Raw genomic sequence first — 22,709 nt, forward strand, 5'->3', positions numbered from 1 at the left:
CCCCAAAAAGAATGTGGAGGCTTTTGTGGGAATGGAGGGAAACATGCTGGAGATGCAAACAACTGTTTTCTACTCACTGCCACCTTTGTGCATTTGTCTAATGGGGTCCTCTTAGTCTGGAATGCCCTACCTTTAAGGGCTGCCCGCCTAAATCTAAGCTGACCTTTCAAGGCTCCCCACTCCCTCTTCTGCCCTGCTCCAATCACTCCAAGCTGGCCTAGAACATTCCCATTTCATTTCCTCATCTTCTTACTGGACCACAGCACTTACTAGTGGGTCTTGTGATGCCGGCCCTGATATCGGTTCCCCTACGTTAAACCCGGCAAATATGGGGTTAAAACTAAAAGCACTCATCCCCTTTCCCTGCTTCTCTAAGTTACATTCATATGTAAATATTGGTTCCTTAAACCTTTGTATCCCTGAACTTCATAAGGCAAATAGAAGTTACAAATTGTTAGAGCCCAGGTGGCCTCATGCTAACATTTTGGCTAGTTATGGGTCCTTTGAAGTTTTATTACAGGGAAACTGATATCCAGAGAATATCAAGAAGCTGAAGCTTCCCAGACCCCAACTCCTTGGCTTCCTGGCACCAGAATCCACCATTCACTACGGAGGCAGACAACCAAGGACACCCACCTGCAGATTCTATTATCTCGCCATTCTCCTCCCTGCAAGCAGCCTCACAAGGCCAAATGCAGGCTGGTGGGAAGGCCCGACCTGCGAAGCCACAGCTCCCCCTCCCCTACCTAAAATACTCGCTGATGTTGTCCATTGCTCCCTCTCTTTCTACAGGGTGGAAGGACAATGCTCTAGTCCATATCACCCAGACTCTGGCTTCAACTACTCGTCTGACTGACTGTTGGGGTCTGAGATGATGCAGAAAGCTGGTTTTGCGAAACCCAGGACACCTGGTCCCAAGGTACTGATAAGGAATGGATAAAGATAACAACTGACTTGGGCCGGCCCGGTGGCGCAAGCAGTTAAGTGTTAAGTGCGAGGGCTCCACTGCGGTGGCCCGAGGTTCGCCGGTTGGGATCCCAGGCGTGCACAGACGCACTGCTTGTCAAGCCATGCTGTGGAGGTGATCCAGGCAGAGCCACATCGAGCCAACTGACTCGACGCCAGAATGTCTGCTCAGCCCCTTGCACAGTCACTCCCCTGGATGCCTGTGGTCACGACCACCATGACTTCTCTCCTTTGATCTCCCCTTTAAAAACCCTAACTGCTGGTGCTTCAGGGGGACAGGGGATTTTAAGGCATGAGCCTGCCACTTCCTCATTTGCTAGCAAATTAATAAACTACTTTTTCTTCTCCTCAAAACCTCGTCATTCTGTTTTGTGATTCAGCTTCGGTGACACAAGGATCGGTTTTTGGTAACACTTGAGTTGGCGGTCACTTGGATTTGTGTGGGTCTCACCTCCAAGGCTATGAGGCTGCCTTGGAGAGCATAAATGCAGTGTTAATTATTTTGGGGCTCCTTGCTTGGCCTTCCTGGGCCCCTACCCAGCCAGCAGTGCCTGCTACTAGAGATACTGGATATATTTGGTTGAACCGAATAGGATACTTAAGAGAACAAGTTGTTTTCAAGCCCCTCAAATAGTTTAGAAGCACTGTTTACACACTGGAGAATGTGTTCCAGTCATTCTAGGCTATTCATTAGAAAGAAGTCCCTTGAGCAACTCTCCAAGCTGACTGACGCAGTAGTTTTGCACTTAAGAACAAGGGCTGGAGTCAACATTGCAGTTTTGGTGTCTCCGTCTCAGGCTACTGCTACAGCTCAACAATACTGGTGTGTTCCTAAACTCCTCAAGACTGATCAGGGCCTGGGGGAGAGATGAACATTTCTGTGGCTCTAGAAAGAGGACTTAACTAGGGAAAAAGGGCCTACCAATCTCTTTTAGTGCTCCCCAGCTCCCAGCCCAGTATACCCCATGTCCTGGGGCTTTCTGTGCTTCCCTTCTGGTTCACTTCCCATCTCCAAGTAAAAGAAACCATTTTTGTTTTCTAATTTCTCAGGTGAGCTGGAAAGCTTCTAAGCTCCCACTAGATGCTTAAATGGCCTGAAAACCTCTGTGAGGTGGTGATTATCCAGCCTGGGCTTACACACCTCTAATAACAGAGAGCTCACCACCTTGTGAGATGGTTCTTTATATCTCTGAATACCTCTGATTATCAGAACGTTCTTTCTAATGCAAACCAAAACTGTTTTCCTATTGCTTCTGTCTTATGGTGTTGTGGGGTCACACACAATGTTCAGAGACAGGTCTTAGATTTGTGTATGTGTGTCTCTCTGAGTGAGACAGAGAGACAGAGAGACAGAAAGAGACACAGAGACACAGAAAGAGAAACAGAGGAGCTGGAAGGACCCATAGAGGTCACCTAGGTCAGTGGTTAACAAGGTTTTCTGGCAAGACTATTTCAGGAGAAATAAACACATTTAGGGGGCACATTTTTTCTCATTCAATGTAAAATTGGGACTTGATGGTTGAGTAAATGTTCATTTCCATAATTTCCCTAGGAAAGACTCACTGAAATAAAAAGGAATAAAAGAGACAAGAACATGTCTTCTTTCTGAAACTAGGTACAGGCCATGGCAGCATAGCACAATCTCAGTATGTCTATAGGCAAAATAATTTAAATCAAAGTAAAAATGAAGACACCAAGAGAAAAATGCACAAGCTACCCTGCTCCTCCCATACCCTACCCTATTTCCTTTGTTTTCTATCTGTTGCTCCAAGGGCTAGGTTTTCTTTATTTGTGTGTGGAAATATATATTTTTATTTTATTTTTGCATTTTGTTTTCCTTTTTTATTTAATTATTTTATTGAGGTCATATTGGCTTATAACGTTGTGTAATTTCAGGTGTACATTATTATATATCAGTTTCTGTATAGTCTGCATCGTGCTCACCACCAATAGTCTAGTTTTTATCCATCTAAGTTTTCTTCTTTCTTTTCTTTCTTCTTTTTTAAAATCTTCTAAATGGGAGCATAGGCAATCTGTTTTTAGTTCTACTGGTGGTGATTTTTATGATGTTAAGCACCATGCTTAAGTCTATAATTCTCAATTTTTCAACTTCAAAAGTGAAATGGTATCTTTAATTCACCCTCTGAGAGATAAGAAAATTGTCACATTTACTCTTTACCTCCTGATTTTTTGTTCTCCAAGTTTTGTTCCTATCTACTTTAGATAAATTATGAATGTTTTTACACTGCATAGCTATTCTTCCAAGAACTGTACCTGACTGTCAAAGAGTATCACTTCAAAAACTCAGGCCCAGTTTCATGAGTGAATGGATTGTTTCAAACTTCCAAGGAGCAGATAATTCCTATGCTATTTAAATTATTCCAGAGCAAAAAGAAGAAAGGAAACCATCCTAGCTGTCAGATTTTTTTTCTATTTTTTAGATAATACATAGATAAAATTTTCTACTTAAAAATTCAACAATATAATGGATAAACAAATGTGATATATACACACAATGGAATTGTGGGAGATCAAGATTTGGCCACCCTGAAATCTATCTCTTTACCTTGGTTGTTTTCTCTAGGGACATTTGACCTCCCCCACTAACTGCCTAAAGAATTTGACGTGGTGGCTCCTTCCTGGAACAGATCTATCATGATGGCTGCAAAGATAACGTAGGGTAAATATTACAATAGGAAAGGCACCAACAAGCCCCTCTTATCAGAAGTTCTGTCTCTCTGGCCACATTCTCTGGATGACCCTGCGAAGAGTTGCCAGACAATCATTTACATTTATAAGGGAAATATCCATTTGTAAAGGTATCTCCCTCTCTGTTTGGAGAAGAGAGGGGGATGAGCTCGTTTCTAGTGACTTATCAATGTGGAAGGTGAGGCCGTGAGCTACATAATAAACCTTACTCTTGTTTACTGTGCTTTAGTGGTAATCTCCTATAACTGACTCCCCCCACCCCCAAAATCCTCCTTTGTCATTGGCTGAAAATGATATTTAAGACGAGAATTTCTGCTATTGTGTTGAGAAAACGCAGTGTCCCTGCTTTCTCCCATGTATACATGTTATTAAACTTGGTATTATTTTCTCCTGCTAACCTGTCTCGTTGATTATTTGGCCAGCCAGAAGAACCTTAAGGGAAAGGGCAGAGGGAGATTCTCCCTCTTCCCCTGACAGTTTTGGCGTAGTCGGCAGGATCCACACTGGCTGGCAAGTTGCCTTCTCTGGCTGGAAGACGTGCCTTCTCCCTGGACTACTGCAGATGGTGAGATACGGGAACGCCTGACGAAAGCCGGCAAAAGGTAAGACTTCTTACCACGTCAGCCTCCCGGAATCTCTATCTGCGGAGTCCGGTGGAAAGAAATGGTGAGAATTTTTTCTCTTTCTAAATTTAGATTGGCAGGAGAAAATATTTGGGAAACTAGTTTCTTGGGCTTTTAGTGACTCTTGGTTTAAATTTGGTAGAGTACTCTTGGTTATGATCTTGATCCCTTTTCCTCCCAGAGGTAGTCTCTGTTTTTCTCTTTTGTCTGTGTCTTTTGTCATAAGAAGGAAATACCATAGGGTAGGACGCAGGCATAGGCCCTATAAGCCTGCTGTCCGGGCCGGCCCCACAGACTGGTGAATTTGTGGGTCTCACCAGACCGGCGTCTACAAACTTTGCTGTGGGTTATTAAAAAAAAAAACAAACCGGATGAGATTTTTCCTTCTGTCTTGTTCTGTGTCCTGAGAAAACTTGGCTTTGTGACCAGTGAGAATATTCTCTTTGGTCTCCACCATACGGAAGGTGCATTTACCGGGGTGCGCGTTGGCGGCCAGTCGAGTAGACTGGGGTTCCAAACCGTCTCTTTGTCCGGCTGTGCCAAGCTCTCAGGGGAGTTTGTCATAAAAGGCCCAGTCCATAAGGGCTTTTGTCGTCTTAACCATCGTTGCTTGTTAGTGCTGGAAAAATCCCATTCCAGTATCACCTGCCCGGTGTCACAGATTAGCGGGTCTGTGACTGGAGGCGTCCCACACTATTGTGGGAGACTGGAGACACACCATCCTTACCGCCTGTGCAACGAAGGTCTTTACTTTTTCTGAATATCTTTGGGAGTAAATTCTGTGGATCATGGGGGCTACATCATCTGCGCCCTCACCAGGGACGCCTCTTGCGTCCATGGTAGATTTATTCTAAGCGTGGAAAGTTACCTCCGGGTCTTTCCTTAAAAAGGCTTATTGGTTCGAGTCACTATTGGAATAAATATACAAATGAAGATCCTACTCGTCAATGGCCAGACGACGGATCCTTTGAATTGGGAAAACTTCTAAATTGGGGGAAAAAAATGTTTTGAGAGCTCTCACGTAATTATTTATTTGGTACCTAAGAAAAGGCCAAAAAAAAGGAAAGAAAAAAATTTGACTAGCCTTAAGACCTTGACTCAGGTTACAATTAAATTGAGAACGTGTAAAAGTGTAAGTGTTGATAAGATTATAAAGGTTGGAATGTTTGAACTAATTTTATATAAAGAGCATCAACTTTGCCTGAGTATGTTTTAAAATGTCTGACTGGGAATGCTTCCCTTGTCCAAAATTAGAAGACCAAGACCTATTGATAAAAATCTTAATGATAACTATGTTTAAAGGTATAAGAAGTGATAAAAATTGCATAAAATTTTGTAGGAAAAAACTGATGTTATTTCTATTACAGAACTGGTTAACAAAAATAGTTATTTAAATGATGGCTAATTTTATCTGAAGTCTTATGAAGTCTTATAGGCAATCTAAATAATTATTGGGAACAAGTAAATAGCTGTGAAAAAGATAAATGTTAGATGAACTTTAAACAATAATTATGTGTTATGGTGGTTACAGCTTCCAAACTCTTTTTGGTGACTTAAAGCTTTAGAGTTTTGCTAAATTTTATAAAAAAAAAAATCTCTATCATCATTTCCAAATAAGATAAGATATTAGACATTGATTGCTAAATGTACGTTTGTCTACTTTTGGCTTTTCATTACAGGAAAACTAAAAGGTGTTTTGGGTCTAGTGGTAAACATGTGTTTTATTAAAAGATTATACTATAAAGTAACATGTTTCTAAAAGTTATGAAGTGTTTATAAATTTTCCAAGCCACAAGATACTAATGTAAAAGAAAGTTTATAATTGTTTAGTTTTTACTTACAAATTGAGGTTTCTAAAGGTTAAATTTTCTAATTAGTATATGTGATTAAAAATTAAAAAAATATGTCTGTGTACAAGAAAATAAGATGTATAAAGAAGGAACAAAAATGAAAATATTTTGTTTGGTTGATTAAAAAAGATAAATTTGTCCTCAAGTACTAGAAGGGAAAAGAAAGACATGGGACAAATTCTGAATGTAAAAAAAAATGTTATAGAAGGTTTGTAGAAAAAAAATTCTGGAAAAAGAGTTTTTACATGGTCAAGTTGGCTAAGATTAAAATGAATTTAATTAAGTAAATGAGTTTTAATAGCAGAAGTAAGCTGGTGCAAAATTGAAATTTCTCGTAAAAAGATAATTTGCTTAAACTTGATAAAGAGGTTATAAAAGATTTTTCTTTACCTTTGAAAAAGTCTACCAAAAAAAAAAAAACCTGTTAAAATAATTTCCTGTGTTCAAAAGACTGAAGTCTCTCTATTAAGGCTTTTTAGACTGTTAATGCTCTGTTTGCTTTGACTTTTTATATTTTTGACAAGCTCCCCAAAATTCATATCTTAAAATAAGTCTTTTTTTCTTTGAGAATTTTCAAAGGGCCCTGGAACTTCTCAAAGAAATTTGCTCTCTTCCTATAAAGGGAAAGATACTAAACTTATTAGGCTTATTCAGTATGGTAAATTACATAGAAAACATTGTGAGACAAGTGATGATAAGCCTGCTTAGGTGGTATTTTGTGGGTTAATGTTAATGATATAGGCATTTTAAAATTGGATAACATTACTAAAATTCTGATCTGTCCTGGTTATCAGTCATAATTCTGGTTATTATTATTTTAAATTGTTGTATGTCACAAAATTAACCAAATTTCTTTGGCAATTGCCATTTTGAGGTCTTGTTGTTTATAGACATTTCTTTGCTCTAATGCTTTTGCAAAATATGTTTCAACTTCAGAAAAATTCATGGAAAAGACTCTGATATTTACACTAAAATACAGGTTTCTGACAAACTTTCTGATCATAAAACTGAACTTGGTAAAAAATTACAAAAATGTGATGGAGAAACTGACTTCATGAAGCTGCTAACAAAAAGACTGGGATCGAAAATGGATTACACAGGACTAAATGAACTGATAAGGATGATTATAATTTTTTTTTATGATTTTTCATTTGAAATACTGCTAAATTTTTAATGTTTTGTTTTTTCAGATTTAAAGAAAACTTTTTCTCTTTTCTCCCGAGATAGCTATGACTTACAGCAATTTGGTAAATGATACTTTTATAAGTAAAATTAAAATATTTATCTTTTTCTCTCTACCTGATCCCTCGAATTTAAAAACTCTTAGTGAGTGAATATTGTTGTTTTCATGGCAATATAGTTATTTGCATAAGTTCAATAAAAATCTGTTCTCCTTATAACAAGACACAATTGAAAACACTGGTTATATTACCAAGGCTGTGACTAGAACATCATATTTGCAATATAACCATACAGCTTTTGAAGAATAAAGATTGGACTTTATGGAATAAAGCCACGTGAAACTATTGGCCTGGTACCTTATGTTCCAAGCAACACTTACCAGGATAAGTAAAAAATGTCACTTATCTGGCAGGTACAAAGAATCTCGAAATATTTTGGGAAAACCTCAGAAAAAAAAATTCACCCAAATCTGTAGGTATTACAGGCAAAGTCTGATGACAAAATCCTTGGCTTGGCTTTCCTGGCCTCGAGAGGCCTTTAAAGTTCAATGTGAGATTCCTTATAAAAAGTTCCAGCAAAGCAGATTTAAAAGAGCCTATGTGATCAATTGCTATTCTTGCTGTACTTATGTAAATAATTGGGCCAACTCTATTGAAACTAGACTTATTTTGCAAACTAGTTAGTTTTAATTTGGCTATGTTAATAAAAATGAGGGTGATTTTAGAAAAAAAAATTATATTTCAGTAAAAACTATAATATACATTTGTAGATATTAGATCCTAGTTTTGTTGTCTTTTGAGGTTTTTGTTTTATATTTATTGACTAGACTAGATCCTGATTTCTTCTAGTCTCCTGAAATATCTGGCTACAGATATCCAAACTAACGTTTTTGATTTTTTCCATCATTTTCATTTAAAATCACTGAAAACTGAACCTGCCCTTTTTTCCTGAAGCCTTACAAACTGAAGCTGATGGACTTGATATAAACTTGAGATGACCTGACGACACCATCCGAGACATTTTAAACTGCAAAAGATGCTTTGACGCTGACATCTAAAATTCTTCTTCACTGGCTGTCCTCTAAACTCAAAAACTGCTTTACAACTTGCTCCAACCATTAACCTTGTTTTTCTTTTATAAAAATGCTTCTATTAAGTACTTGATTGCTTGCTTCCACAATATAGGCATAACCTTGAGAGCCCACCTGTATCACCACCTTCCAAAAAAAACTTAATTGAACTGATCTATTATCAAGACTAAAAAATGGGTTCAGTGAGATGAAACAATCTACCAACTCAGCTTCTGGACTATGAAACTTCTTTAAGTTTCAAAAGGACTGTGAAACTTTTAGTTTCAAAGGCAAGACTGTGAGAGATCAAGATTTGGCCACCCTGAAATCTATCTCTTTACCTTGGTTGTTTTCTCTAGGGACATTTGACCTCCCCCACTAACTGCCTAAAGAATTTGACATGGTGGCTCCTTCCTGGAACAGATCTATCAGGATGGCTGCAAAGATAACATAGGGTAAATATTACAATAGGAAAGGCACCAACAAGCCCCTCTTATCAAAAGTTCTGTCTCTCTGGCCACATGCTCTAGATGACCCTGCGAAGAGTTGCCAGACAATCATTTACATTTATAAAGAAAATCTCCATTTGTAAAGGTATCTCCCTCTCTGTTTAGAGAAGAGAGGGAGATGAGCTCGTTTCTAGTGACTTATCAATGTAAAAGGTGAGGCCTTGAGCTACATAATAAACCTTACTCTTGTTTACTGTGCTTTAGTGGTAATCTCCTGTAACTGACTCCCCCCACCCCCAAAATCCTCCTTTGTCATTGGCTGAAAATGATATTTAAGACAAAAATTTCTGCTATTGTGTTGAGAAAACGCAGTGTCCCCGCTTTCTCCCATGTATACATGTTATTAAACTTAATATTATTTTCTCCTGCTAACCTGTCTCGTTGATTATTTGGCCAGCCAGAAAAACCTTAAGGAAAGGGCAGAGAGAGATTCTCCCTCTTCCCCCGACAGAATAATATTCAGCTTTAAAAAGGAAGGAAATTCTGACACATACTATACCATGGATGAACCTTGAAGACTTTATGCTATGTGAAATAAGCCAGTCACAAAAGGACAAATACTGTATGATTCCACTTATGAGGTACCCAGAGTAGTCAAATTGAGAGACAGAAAGTAGAATGTTGGTTGCCAGGGGCTGGTGGGAGAGAGAATGGGGTTATTTTTAATGGATACAGAGTTTCAGTTTGGGAGGATGAGAAGGTTCTGGAGATGGTAGTGTTGATGGTTGCACAGCAATATGAACGTAGTACTTAATGCCACTGAACCATACACGTTAAAATGGTAAATTTTATGATATATACATATATGTAACCACAACAAAAAAATTCAACTATTGAGCCAGCCCTGGTGGTCTAGTGGTTAAGATTTGGCACCCTTACCGCTGCGGCCTGTGTTCGTTTCCTGGTTGTGGAACCAGGCAGCTCACATAAAGAATTAAACTAACAACTAGGATACACAACCATGCACTGACGCTTAAAAAAAAAAATTCAACTCTATAGAAGTACGTAGTTTAAAAGTAAAAGCTCATCATCTTCCTCCTTCCACGTATCCACTCCTACTCCTCTCCCCCTAGAGGAAACAATTCATATGGATGATCCAAAATTTATTCAACTAGTCCTTACTGAAGAGATTTAGGTTTTATCTAGATTTTTGCTTTGACAAACAATGCTGTAATGAACATTCTTGAAATATAATGTTGTGTAATATGTATATCTTTAGTATAGATCCCTGAATGTAGACTGCTAGGTCAAAAGCTATGTGCATTTTATTTAGTAAGTTAGGTTTAGATTTATTTATTTATTAATTCATATAGTTCAAAATATCAGATGTTCGAGAGATTACACAGTGAAAAGCCCCCTCCCATCCTTTTCCCCCAGCAACCTGATTCCCCTCCTCAAAAGCAACCAGTGTTGGGGCTGGTCTGGTGGTGTAGCAGTTAAGTTCATGCGTTCTACTTCAGTGGCCCAGGGTTTGCTGGTTTGGATCCTGGGCACGGACCTACGTACCGTTCATGAAGCCATGCTGAGGCGGCGTCCCACATAGAACAACTAGAAGCATGTACAATTATGACATACAACTATCTACTGGGGTTTGGGGGAGGAAAAGGGAAAAAAAGGAGGAAGATTGGCAACAGATGTTAGCTCAGGGCCAATATTCCTCACAAAAAAAAAAAAGCAACCAATGTTATCATTTTTTTTGTGAGGAAGATTGGCCCTGAGCTAACATCCATGCCAATCTATTTTGTATTTGGGATGCCGCCACAGCATGGCTTGATGAGCAGTGTGTAGGTCCGCACTCAGGATCCAAACCCACGAACCCCAGGCCGCTGAAGCAGAGCACACGAACTTAACCATTACACCACCTGGCCAGCCCCCTATCATTTTTAATATATACTTCAGTCATGCACAAACAAAACTGTATATTTATATCTATAAAAATACAAATGATAGTGGTTTATGCACTTTAAATTTGATAGCTATTGCTGAATTGCCCTCCAAAGAGATTGTACCTGTTTACACACCATCAACAACATTGGAGAGTGCCTGTTCCTGCATTTCTCCATCAACACAGCATATTATCAAACTTTACTTCTTTGCTAATCTGACTGCTGAAAAATGGTATCTCATTTCATTTGTATTTATTTAATTTGTAGCATTATGAGTGAAACTGATGTTTATTAAAGCTGGGAGACCACGCCTGCCTCCCTCTCCAGCCTCTTTGCCACAACTCCCTCACCTCTCACCTCTATCCCCCAGCTCCACTGAACAGGAAGACCCCTGTTCTGTCACTCCTGCCTCCACTCTGGCTGTGTTCTCCATGAGCTCCTCCTAAGCCTCCCTGATTCCCCAGGTCTGATGAGGTGTGCTTTCTCTGAGCTTCTTTCCATCACGGCACTGATCATTCTGCTTTCTGTTTATTTCTGTCTATTTTCCTGTCTGCCACCTCCACTAGATGGTGAGGGCTGAGACTGGATCTTTTGTCTCTCTCCCTCTATTGTTTATGACCATTCTCTCCAGTAAATATGGAATGAATGGATGAACGGACAGCTGGCAGTTTCCGATTTAGGTCACTGGAATGCAGCTATTCTGTGTGACTGATTGAAAATAGATTTACTCTCTTATATTAAAGAATGTAATATATGTGGAAGGTGGCACTTCAAATCAACGGTGAAATGGTGGATTATTCAATGAATGGTGTTGGGGTAACTGGTTAATTACCATAACTGGGGAAAATCAATTTATGTCCTTATATTACACCCAAGTAATTTCCAAGTGGATATATTAAATATAGTTAAATATAAAGAGAAAGCATTAAAAACCTGAAAGAATGCATACAGGAATATTGATCTAACCTCGGGATGGGGAAGCCCTTTTTAAGTACGATACCAAGACAGAAACCATAAAGAAAAAGATTGATATATGGATTCAAGTACAATTTTAAACTTCAGCATATGCAAAAAGTCAGAAACAAAACTGAAACGCTAAATGTAAGGGAAAAAACTATTTTTTTAAAATATCTGAATGACAAGTGGAAGGACCTATTAAAAATCTATAAGAAAAAGACAAAATTACCCATAGAAAATTAAGCAAAGTGCAGGAAGAGGCAATAAATTAAGAATTACTTGTTCCTGCATGAATGAAATAGACATGCTAATAAACACTTAGAGGAATATTCCACCTCACTAGTAACCAACAAAGTGTCGACTAATACAACATTTGTCACCTAACGAATTAGCAAAGATTATAATTTTCAGTGTTGGCAACTATATGGGAAAATAATAACACTCTCGTACCCTGAGAGTGTAAATGGGTGCAATCTTTCTGGAGGGCAATTTACCAGTATGCATTAAAAGCCTCTCTTTCTGACCTAGATCACTTCTAGAAATCTTTTCAAAAGGAAATAATCAGAAACTTAGGTAAAGATTCAGCTACAAAGATATTACAGTGGCAGATTTATAGTGGTGAGAAATTGAAAGCAATCTAAACGTCCAACAATGGAATAGGATAAATAAATTATGGCACATTCACAGGCTAGAATGCAGGCATTAAAATCATCATATTGAAGACTGTTTAAGGACACAGGGAAATGCTTATGATTTATTGTTAAGTAAAAAAAAAAAGTAGCTTGAATAGAATGATACCAGTTTTGTTTTTTAAAACATGTGTCTATGTGTTTGTGTAGAAAGGCCTGGAAGGAAGACACTTACTGGCCTGAGGAGTCCCTGCACACAGGCCACCCTGTCCCCAGGAGGGCACTTTGGGTGAGCTCCAGTGGCTTCTGCTTTCATAGTGCAGTCCAGGAAGCTCTGGTGGCAAGAGCTGGGGCAGACAGTCCTGGGAGAGGCTCTGCTTCCCCCACAGGACCTGTGAGAAGAGGCCAAGTGGTCCCAAAAGTCACTGTAAACAAAATCAAGGAGTAGTTGCTGCCACAGCTGATAATGTTATATTCTTGGGCTCCTAGATAATGATACTAACAGTAGCTAACATTTATTGGGCACTTTATACGTATTTTCATTTAATGTACCACCTCTAAGACAGGTATCAATTGTCCCATGTTATTGATAAGAAAACTGAGGCCCACGTCACAAAGTTAGGAAGTGGGTGGATGAGCTGGGCTTCAAACCCAGATAAATGTACCTTATTTTTGGCTGCTATGGCAAAAGGGGAGAGGGCATGATAATGAGTAAATAAAAAATAGTAAGTAAATGAATGAAAGTTGCTTCTGGAATTAGATCCCTTTGGGTACAGTGCCCATGGCTTTTGTACACGAAATTGCCCCAAATAGTCCCTGTCCTCAGTGACTGGTCACTGTTACAAAATGGAACAGACTGTAAATCCCTCATGTCCTGCCAGATCCCACAGTGAAGGCCCCCTCTTGGTCTGTGCTCTGGGCCTGGTTAGGATCTGGCCTGGGTTAATTCTTCCCTTTCCTTACAGCTGAAGGCAGACCCAGCGGAGGCAGCTGGGACAGGCCGAATGAGATCTTAAGGGTTCCCAAGACAGAAACAGTTATTTCTCTTGTATTCAGGGACAAGCCTATAAAATGGGACTTTGCTATCTTTGGTTGGTACCTTCTGCCAAAGAATTTCTTGGATAGTACCAGCAAGGCCCACATTATCCAGGCAGTGCCTTCTTCCCCAGTCAGGGTCCCTGCCCCGCCCATGCCCCCCCTTCCTAGTCCAGCCAGTGCACCCTGGCCCCCCACTCCTGCCATCTGGACCTCTTCCCTTGCCAGGAATCCTCTCGCAGCCAGGCCCTCTTTCCCAGCTTGAATTCCCCCTACTCAGCTGGGTCCCCTTACCCATCAAGGTACCCTACCCTAGCTGGCCCCCGCTTTTAACTTGTGGTGTCCTCCTCGACCCAATGCAGCCCACCCCAGCAGAGTACCCTCCCCATTTCTAGAGCTTTTCACCAAACTTTGCCCATGTCCCCTGTAAGGTGCCCTTCATGGGCCTATGTCCCATATCCCATGCAGGTCCCCTCGTCCAGCCAGGCTCTCTTCACCACCTATGCCCTGTTCCCCAGCCAGTCTCCTTCCTCAGCCTGTGGCCACTTCCCCCCCAGCCTGTTCCCTTTCCCCTGCCATGTCCCATTCATCCTCCTAGGCTGACCCTTTCCCCAATTTTCACCCTCCTTCCCAGCTGGGCACGCTTCTACGGATTATGGCTCCCTTTCTGGCCTATTTTCCCTTCCCCAGCCAGTGTTCTCATCCCTATAAAAGGCTCACTTCTCACAATGCCCCTAAATGTCTTGTTTTCTCAGGGACCGCTTCTTCTTAGCCAGTTGGTTATCTGAAATTTATCTGATAACATATTTATACAGTGAGATATTGGCAGGATTTCCATATTTGTATTTTGGGAACACCTACCCCCCAAAAAAACAGTGGCACTTCTTTCCCTCCCGCAATGTAGCCCTGGATTTGTGAGTTTTGGGAAGTGGGAGTTCTTTTTCATGCATAGCAATAAGAACATCCTTAAATGAAACCATTTCATGATGTTTTTCACGGAGTGAAACATCAACTCAGGACAGCCTCAGGATAAGTTCCTCCCTAAATCCTTCCCTGCAAAACACTGCACTCTGGGCCACCACCAAGACCACAGGCCCATTCCTCCTCCCCGAGGCCTCATCTCTCCCCCACACTCCTGCTCCCTAACCCTCCAGAATTCCTTTGCTGAAGTGGATCCTGGGATACAAACTCTATATGAACTAAGTTAGCCACACAGAAATAGAGAACTAGGGATTTTTTAAACTGCTTTTATTTTTTAAACAAATCATATATTTTTTTATTTTTAAATTTATATACTTTATTTTAGAACATTTGGTGTGTACAAAGAGTTTTTTAAATGAATTTAAGTAACCTCACTGAAATACAGAATCCAAAGATTAAAAAATTTTTAAATTGTTTACTGCAAATCATTTCACTTTTACTATTCTTTTGGCAAATTCAAGATATCAACAAGTCTCAAATATCAACAAAAGTATACTGCTCACTTCTTTTCCCCATACCAGTTGTAGATACAACAAAATGGATCAACTACTGTAATATTTTTTTAAATTTCTTTTTAATACTCTTCTGTCTAAGAATTAAGGAAAATTACTAAATTCAGACATTATATGAGCTGTAGATATAACAAAGTGGATCAATTACTTTAATACTTTTTAAAATCTTTTTTAATAATTTTCTATCTCTAAGAATTAAGGAAAATTACTAAATTCACATCTTTCATACGTCACCCCAGTTGTAGATATAACAAAGTGGATCAACTACTTGAATAAAGTCCTACCCTTTTATGTCTCTGAGAATAAAAGAAACTTAGTAGTTCAGATCCCACCCCTTCCAGTAAGTTAAGCTACTTATCAGTTTCTCTCTTTTTGCTTCATACCAGCTGTAGACATAAGGAAATGGATCAACTACTTGTATAAAGTCATATCCCTTCCTATCTTTAATAAAAGAAATTAAATTGAGATCTTTCACATCTTAGAGTAAACCTTATCTAGCCTATCAGTTTATGTATATTTACTTTCTATATTTGACACTTATATTAAACGTCTAAATTTAACAAACACTATTACTTAGAATTTAGCAAACATCTAAACAACTAAAATTAATTTGGAACCACACAAGTTTTTCTGAAAAAACAAAACAAACTACTAGGGGAGCTCTTGTTCGTAACTTGAGACATCTGAGTAACGCAGCTTAAGCAAAAAGCAAAGCGAAACAGTTCACGATACATTTTTTTTTTCAAAGAGCTAAGCGAAAGGCACTCACAAAGCATTTCGATCATATACGCTCCAACTTTATCTGAGGAATCCAACACATTCACTGGACAATCTGAAGATTCTGAGCTAAACTGATTTGCCTCAACTTAAGAATGCATCGAACCAAATGTCCATTTTTATGCCCCAATTATTTGCAACATGACCAATTCTCATTGATGAGGGAGGCAAAGACTCTTAAGGGCAAGAAGTGTTAGCACTTCTCCAACTTACTTCCCTCAGATGGCACAACACAGCTATTTTCCTTGCAACGAGCCTCAGGTCCCCACCCATGAAGGAAGCAACGAAGGAGTGAGAGAGGAGGCTAGAACGGCAACGGAGGGAAACAGGGGGGTGGGGGGGAAGGAGAGAGGCGGCTGAATTTTGAGTAAAATGAAGAAAGAAAAAACAGAAAACCAAAGGAAACAAAACGGAGCCTACTGAGAAGACGTGGCGACGGCGTCAGCTCCAGCGGTAACCACAGCGACGACTCGACGGCGACGGCAATGGCGGCAGGGCTCCGGCGCCGTCTGGCCTAGAGGAGACGCGGGGCGGTGCCCCCGACGGCTCCAGCCTCCAAGGGCTTCACCGAGTTGTAGTGCTCCCCGAGGTTGCAAGAGTAGCGCAAGTAGACGAGGGTGAGGGGCTTCTGGGTGTACTCCTCCCCGATGAGGAGGGCGGGAGAATCCGACTGGATCACCTCGATGGGGGTCTGCAGGACGTGTGACAGGGCCCTCAGCTCGAGCTGGCCTCCCCAGGCCGCGCTGTGCATGATGTCGTGGCAGTAACTCATGAAGTCGTTGCGGCTGTAGGCGTCGCCGGTTTCGGGGTTGCTGAAGAAGGGCAGGAAGTCATCGACGTGCTTCCTCAGGTAGTCGGCGGTGCGGCGCCGCAGGCTCTCCACGGTCACCGAGAACACCAGCTGGTCTTGGATGGCGCGGTACATGCAGTGGCCGTCGGCCGGGATATCCTTCATCTCCAGATTCTTGGCCTCCAGGATGGCGGCGAGCTTCTCTTCCTCGTCGTGGCGGAAGCTGGCCAGATGCTCCCTCTCGGCCTCGGCAATCCTCTCTAGGCGTGCTCTCTCGATGGCCGCCCTTCTTTCGCACCGTCTTTGTGCCCTTGAGAGGCGAGGAGGCTGGTTCTCGAGATCCATCTTGGCAAGATCTTCAGTGACAGAATCGAGGTTGCTGTCATCAGGAAAACTCTCTTGGAACTTCTCCAGCTCCTGCTGGTGCTTCTGCTCCAACTCGGCCTCGAGGCGGGCCACGTCTAGGAGCAACTGCTTTCTTCTCTTTCGGTCGCTCTTGGGGACCGCGTTCTTCATGCTCTGGATGCGGGCCTGCAGCTCTTTCTTTTCGCGGTGGTGGCGTCGTACCATCCGCTGATGCTCACTCTGCGAATCTTCCATGATGTTTAACGGCAGGCGAGAATCTTAAGTTTGGCGGCAGCTTAACTAGCCGCTACAGTTCTGACTAACAGCTCAAGCCACAAACTGGCTACAGCTCCTCAGCCTCCCCTAGCCGCTGCACTCTGTTCACCTCACCCACTGGTCGCCCTCGCCTTATTCACGGCCCTCTCTGCCATTGGCTACTGTCTCTCCACGGCTACGCCCCCCCACGCATGCCTGGCACTAGGATTGGCTGTTGGGAGACCCTGAATACGCCCTTATTAGACCCCGTAGCAACGGGCGCTACCGGTTTTAGCCCGATTCAAATCCCGCTGGTAAGATCCCGTGAGTAAGATCCCGCCTTTACACATTATGTGCAACAATTGGGCTTGTAGAATTTTGTCATGAAGTGTTACTCTCTACTTCATTTCCAAGCCTGAATGGAATGTAGACACTAGTCATGCTTGAGAATCCCATAACAAATACCCTACCACCAGCTGAATGTGCTCTGACGCTGGACTTCCCGTTATGCCTAGTGTTCAGGAGGCAGTGTGGCTTTCCACAGCTTTTCAGGTCCCTTGACTGGGGAACTGTTAGTTTTGTGTATCAGAACAAATACATTTCCTTACGTTCCTGGGAACAGAGAGTCCTTACAGTTTAGGCTTCAAATCCACCCTGTCTCGTTTCAGTGTAAGAAGGCAACAGCCACTCTCCTTGAAGTCGTTCTCTACAGCTAAGCGGACCTCTCAGCTTGTACCAACAGAATGCACCTACCCTCAACTCCCCTTCTCTTGGGTTCCCGGCTTACAAAATGGGCTCCCTGGGATGCCCATGAAGCACAACAGCTGGCAATCCTCAAGCCACATCTTTCTAGTTATTTTGAATCTTCAGAAGTTCTAAAAAATAAAATAAAGCCCTAAACTCTTTCAAATATGCTCTCATCCTGCCCCAACCTGCTCATCTGTATTTTGAATTCCAGAACAGGAAGGCCCTTGAGACAACTTCCCCCTTGTCACACATGAGGAAAGTGGACATTAGTCCAAGTTGTTGCATATATCAAAATTTCACTCTTTTTTATTACTAAGTAGTATTCCACAATATGGATGGACTGCAGTTTGTTTAACCATTCACCTGTTGAAGGACATCTGAGTTGTTTTCAGTTTGGGGTTATTACCTGCTATAAACATCCTGCTATAAACATCCATATATGGTTTTTTGTGTGAATGAACATGTCTTCATTTCTCTGGGAAAAATGCCCAGGAGTGCAATTGCTGGGTCATATTATAAGTGTATGTTTAGTTTTGTAAGAAACTATTTTCCAGAGTATGCCTGTACATTCCTACCAGCAGTGTATGAGGGATCCAGTTTCTCTGTGTCCTCACCAGAATTTGGTGTTGTCATAATGTTTTATTTTAGCCATTCTGATACATGTGTAGTGACATTTCACTGTGGGTTTAATTTGTACTTCCCTAGTGGCTAATTGTGTTCATCTTTTCATGTGCTCATTTGCCATCTGTGCCATATCCTCTTGGGTAAAATGTTTAGGTTGTTTGCCCATTTTATAATTGGACTGATTTTTACTGTTGAGTTTTGAGAGTTCTTTATATGTTCTAGGTACTAGTTATTTGTTGGCTATGTGGTTTGCAGATATTTTCTCCCACACTGAACTTGTCTTTTCATCTCTTTACCTGGTGTTTCTCAGAGAAAAAGTTTTAAATTTTTAAGTCCAATTTATCAATTTTTCCTTTTTTTTTTTTTGTGAGGAAGTTTAGCCCTGGGCTAACATCTGCCAATCCTCCTCTTTTTTTTTTTTTTTGCTGAGGAAGACTGGCCCTGGGCTAACATCCGTGCCCATCTTCCTCTACTTTATATGGGATGCCACCACAGCATGGCTTGCCAAGCGGTGCGTCGGTGCGCGCCTGGGATCTGAACCAGCGAACCCCGGGCTGCCACAGTGGAGCGCGCACACTTAACTGCTTGCGCCACCGGGCTGGCCCCTCAATTTTTCCTTCTATGGGTTGTGTTTTTGGTATCAAGAACTCTTTGTCTAACCCTAGATCCCAAAGATTTTGTCCTGTTTTTTACTAAAAGATTTCTAGCTTTAGGTTTTAAATTTAAATCTGTGATCTATTTTGTGTTTCTTTTTGTGTAAGGTTTGAGGCTTAGGTCGAGGTTCATTCTTTTGCCTATGGTTGTCCAGTTGTTGCAGCATCATTTGTTGGAAAGGCTATGCTTCCTCCACTGAATTGGTTTTGCACCTTTGTCAAAAATCAAAGTTGGGCATATTTGTGTGGGTCTATTTCTGGGTTCTCTATTCTGTTCCATTTACCTATGTGTCTATCTCTCCACCAACATTATATAGTCTTGATTACTGTAGCTATGTAATAAGTCTTGAAATTAAGTAGACCCTTTCCTTCAATTTTATTCTTCTTTTTCAAAATTATTTTAGCTATTCTAATTCCTTTGTCTTTCCATATAAATTTTAGAATAATCTTGTCTATACCTACAAAAAAATCTTGCTGGGATTTTCATAGGAATTGTGTTAAAACCATATCAATTTGGGAGAATTACCATCTTTACTATGTTGAGTCTTCCAATCCATGAACACCTGGGTACGTATCCCCATTTCTTTAGATTTTCATTGATTTCTTTCACAAATATTTTATAATTTTCAGTGCATAAGTCTTGCACATATTTAGCTAGATTTACTCTTAGGCATTTCATTTTTTGAGTGATTGTAAAGGCTATTAAATTTTTAATGTCAGTGTCCACATGTTCATTGCTAGTATATAGAAATAAAATTGACTTTTGCATGTTTATCTTGTATTTCATGACCTTGCTCAGCTGACTTACTATTTCGAGGAGGAATTTTTTTGTAGATTCCTTGGAATTTTCTATGTAGAGGATCATGTCATCTGTGAATAGGGACAGCTTTATTTCATCTTTTCCAATCTGCACCCTTTTATTTCCATTTCTTGCCTTATCGTACTAATTATAACTTCCAGCACTATGTTTAGTAAGAGTGGTGAGGGCAGGCAGCCTTGCTTTGTTCTGGACCTTGGGGGGAAGCATTTCGTTTTTCACCACTAAGTACAATATTAGCTGTAGGTGGTTTTTGTTTGTTTGTTTGTTTTGCTGAGGAAGATTGGTCCTGAGCTAACATCTGTTGCCAATCTTCCTCTATTTGCTTGAGGAAGATTGTCCCTGAGCTAACGTTTGTGCCAATCTTCCTCTATTTTTTGTATGTGGGATGCTGCCACAGCATGACTTGATGAGCGGTGTGTAGATCCACACCCGGGATCCGAAACCACAAACCCCAGGCCGCTGAAGCGGAGGGCGAGAACTTAACCACTACACCACCAGGCCGGCCCCTAGCTGTAGGTTTTTTGTAGATGCTCTTTATCAAGTTGAGGAAGTTCCCCTCCATTTCTCTTTTTCTGAGAGTTTTTAACATGAATGGGTATTGAATTTTGTCAAATATTGTTTTCTGCATCGATTGAACTGTTTGTGTGATTTTTCTTCTTTAGCCTGTTAATATGGTGGATTTCATTGATTGATTGTCAAGTATTGAACCAGTCTTGCATTCCTGGAATCAACTCTACTTGGTCATGACTTATAATTCTTTTCATATGTTGCTGAATTCTATTCTCTAATGTTTTGTTAAAGAGTTTTTTTTTTGTTTTGCCGAGGAAGACCGGCCCTAAGCTAACATCTGTTGCCAATCCTCCTCCCTTTTTCCCTTTTTCTCCCCAAAACCCCAGTAGATAGTTACATGTCATAGTTGCACGTCCTTCTAGTTGCAGTATGTGGGACGCCGCCTTAGCATGGCCGGACAAGTGGTGCGTCGGTGTGCGCCCGGGATCCGAACCTGGGCCGCCAGTAGCGGAGCGAGTGTGCTTAACTGCTAAGCCACGGGGCCGGCCCCTGTTAAAGAGTTTTAAATCTACATTGATGAGAGATATTGGTCTGTAGTTTTCTTTTTTGGTACTGTTCTGTTTGGTTTTGTTTTCAGGGTAATACTAGCTTCATAAAATGAATTTGGAAGTGTTCCCTCTTCTTCTGTTTTTCTGGAAGAGATTGTGTAAAGTCAGTGTTAATTCTTTCAATGTTTGGTAGGATTCTCCAGTGAAAACATCTGGACCAAAAGATTGCTTTTGGGGGAGTTTTAAAATTACAAAATTATTTTCCTTAATAGTTATAGGGCTAATAAAATTATATATTTCATATTGGGTGAATTTTGGTAGTTTGTGTTTTTTGAGGAATTGGTCCATTTCATCTAAGTAATCAAATTTATGTTGACTACTTAGAGTTGTTGATAGTATTCCATTATTATCATTTGATGTCTGCAGGGTCTGTAGTGATATTCCTTGCTTTATTCCTGATATTGGTAATTTGTGTCTTCTCTCTTTTGTTATTTGTTCTTTTTCAGTCTTGTTAGAGATTTGCCAATTTTATTGATCTTTTCAAAGAACCGGCTCTTTTGTTTCATTGGTTTTCCCTATTGCTTTTCTGTTTTCAATTTCAGTGATTTCTGCTCTCTCTTTTCATTCCCTCTGCTTGCTTTGGGTGTAGTTCACTCTTCTTTTTCTGGTTCTTGAGGTTGGAGCTTAGATGATTGATTTCAGACTTTTCCTCTTTTTCTAATGTATGCATTTAGTGCCATAAATCTCCTTCTCAGTACTATTTTAATGGTATCTCATGAGTTTTGATATATTGTATTTTCATTCTCATTCAGTCCAATGTATTTTTTGGATTTCCTTGAGACTCTTTGGTTCATGGATTATTTAGAAGTGAATTATTAGTTTCCAAGTATTTGCAGATTTTCCTGTTATCTTTCTGTTATTGATTTCAACTTTGATTCCTTTGTGGTTGGAGAACATACTCTATATGATTTCAATTCATTTAAATTTGTTGGGGGTTTGTTTATGGCCCAGAATGTTTTCTATCTTGACATAGATATGTCCCATGGGCACTTGAAAAGAATGTGTATTCTACTATGGCTGAGTGATGCATTCTGTAAATGTTGTTTAGATTCCACTGGTTGCTAGTGTTGTTGACTTTTATATCCTTCCTGATTTTCTGTCTAATTCTCCTATTTATTGTTGAAAGAGGAGTGTTGAGTCTCCACCTTAATTGTGGCTTTTTGTATTCCTCCTTTCAGTTCTATCACTTTATGCTTCACATATTTTGCACTTCTGTTGCAAATCCTACATATTTACTATCACTTTGTCTTTCTGGTGGATTCATCCTTTTATCATTATGCAATGCCCCCTCTGCCTCCAGTAATTTTCTTTGGGTTAACATCTAATTTATTTGATATTACGATAACTACTCCTTTTTCATTATTAATGTTTGCATGATATATATTTTTCTATCCTTTTACTTTCAACCTCTCAATATCATTATATTTGAAGTGAGTTTTTTGTAGATAGCATATAGTTGGGTCATGCTTTTTAATCCACTCTGCCAATCTCTGTTTTTTAATTGGTTTATATAGATAATTTACATTTAAGATAATTGTTAATCTGTTAGGGCTTATGTCTGCTGTGTAATTTTTTGTTTTCTGTTTGTTCTGTGTTCATTTCTCTGTTTTCTTTTTCCTGCTTTCTTTTGGGTTACTTGAACATTTTTTAGAATTCAATTTTGATTTATCTA

The 22,709-nt window shown here is 40.2% G+C and overlaps 1 protein-coding gene across 1 annotated transcript; it reads right to left on the reverse strand.

The window, feature by feature from the left end:
• Nucleotides 1–16,104: 16,104 nt before the first annotated feature.
• OTUD6A (OTU deubiquitinase 6A) lies at nucleotides 16,105–17,141 on the reverse strand. Its single transcript, XM_004439881.3, has one exon. It carries the CDS (start codon nucleotides 17,073–17,075, stop codon nucleotides 16,200–16,202), a length of 876 nt encoding a protein of 291 aa, XP_004439938.1. The 5' UTR covers nucleotides 17,076–17,141; the 3' UTR covers nucleotides 16,105–16,199.
• Between the last annotated feature and the right edge of the window lie 5,568 nt (nucleotides 17,142–22,709).

This window comes from Ceratotherium simum, chromosome X, assembly GCF_057802395.1.
Source record: "Ceratotherium simum simum isolate JZ-2026a chromosome X, ASM5780239v1, whole genome shotgun sequence".
NCBI classification, from domain to species: Eukaryota; Metazoa; Chordata; class Mammalia; order Perissodactyla; family Rhinocerotidae; genus Ceratotherium; species Ceratotherium simum.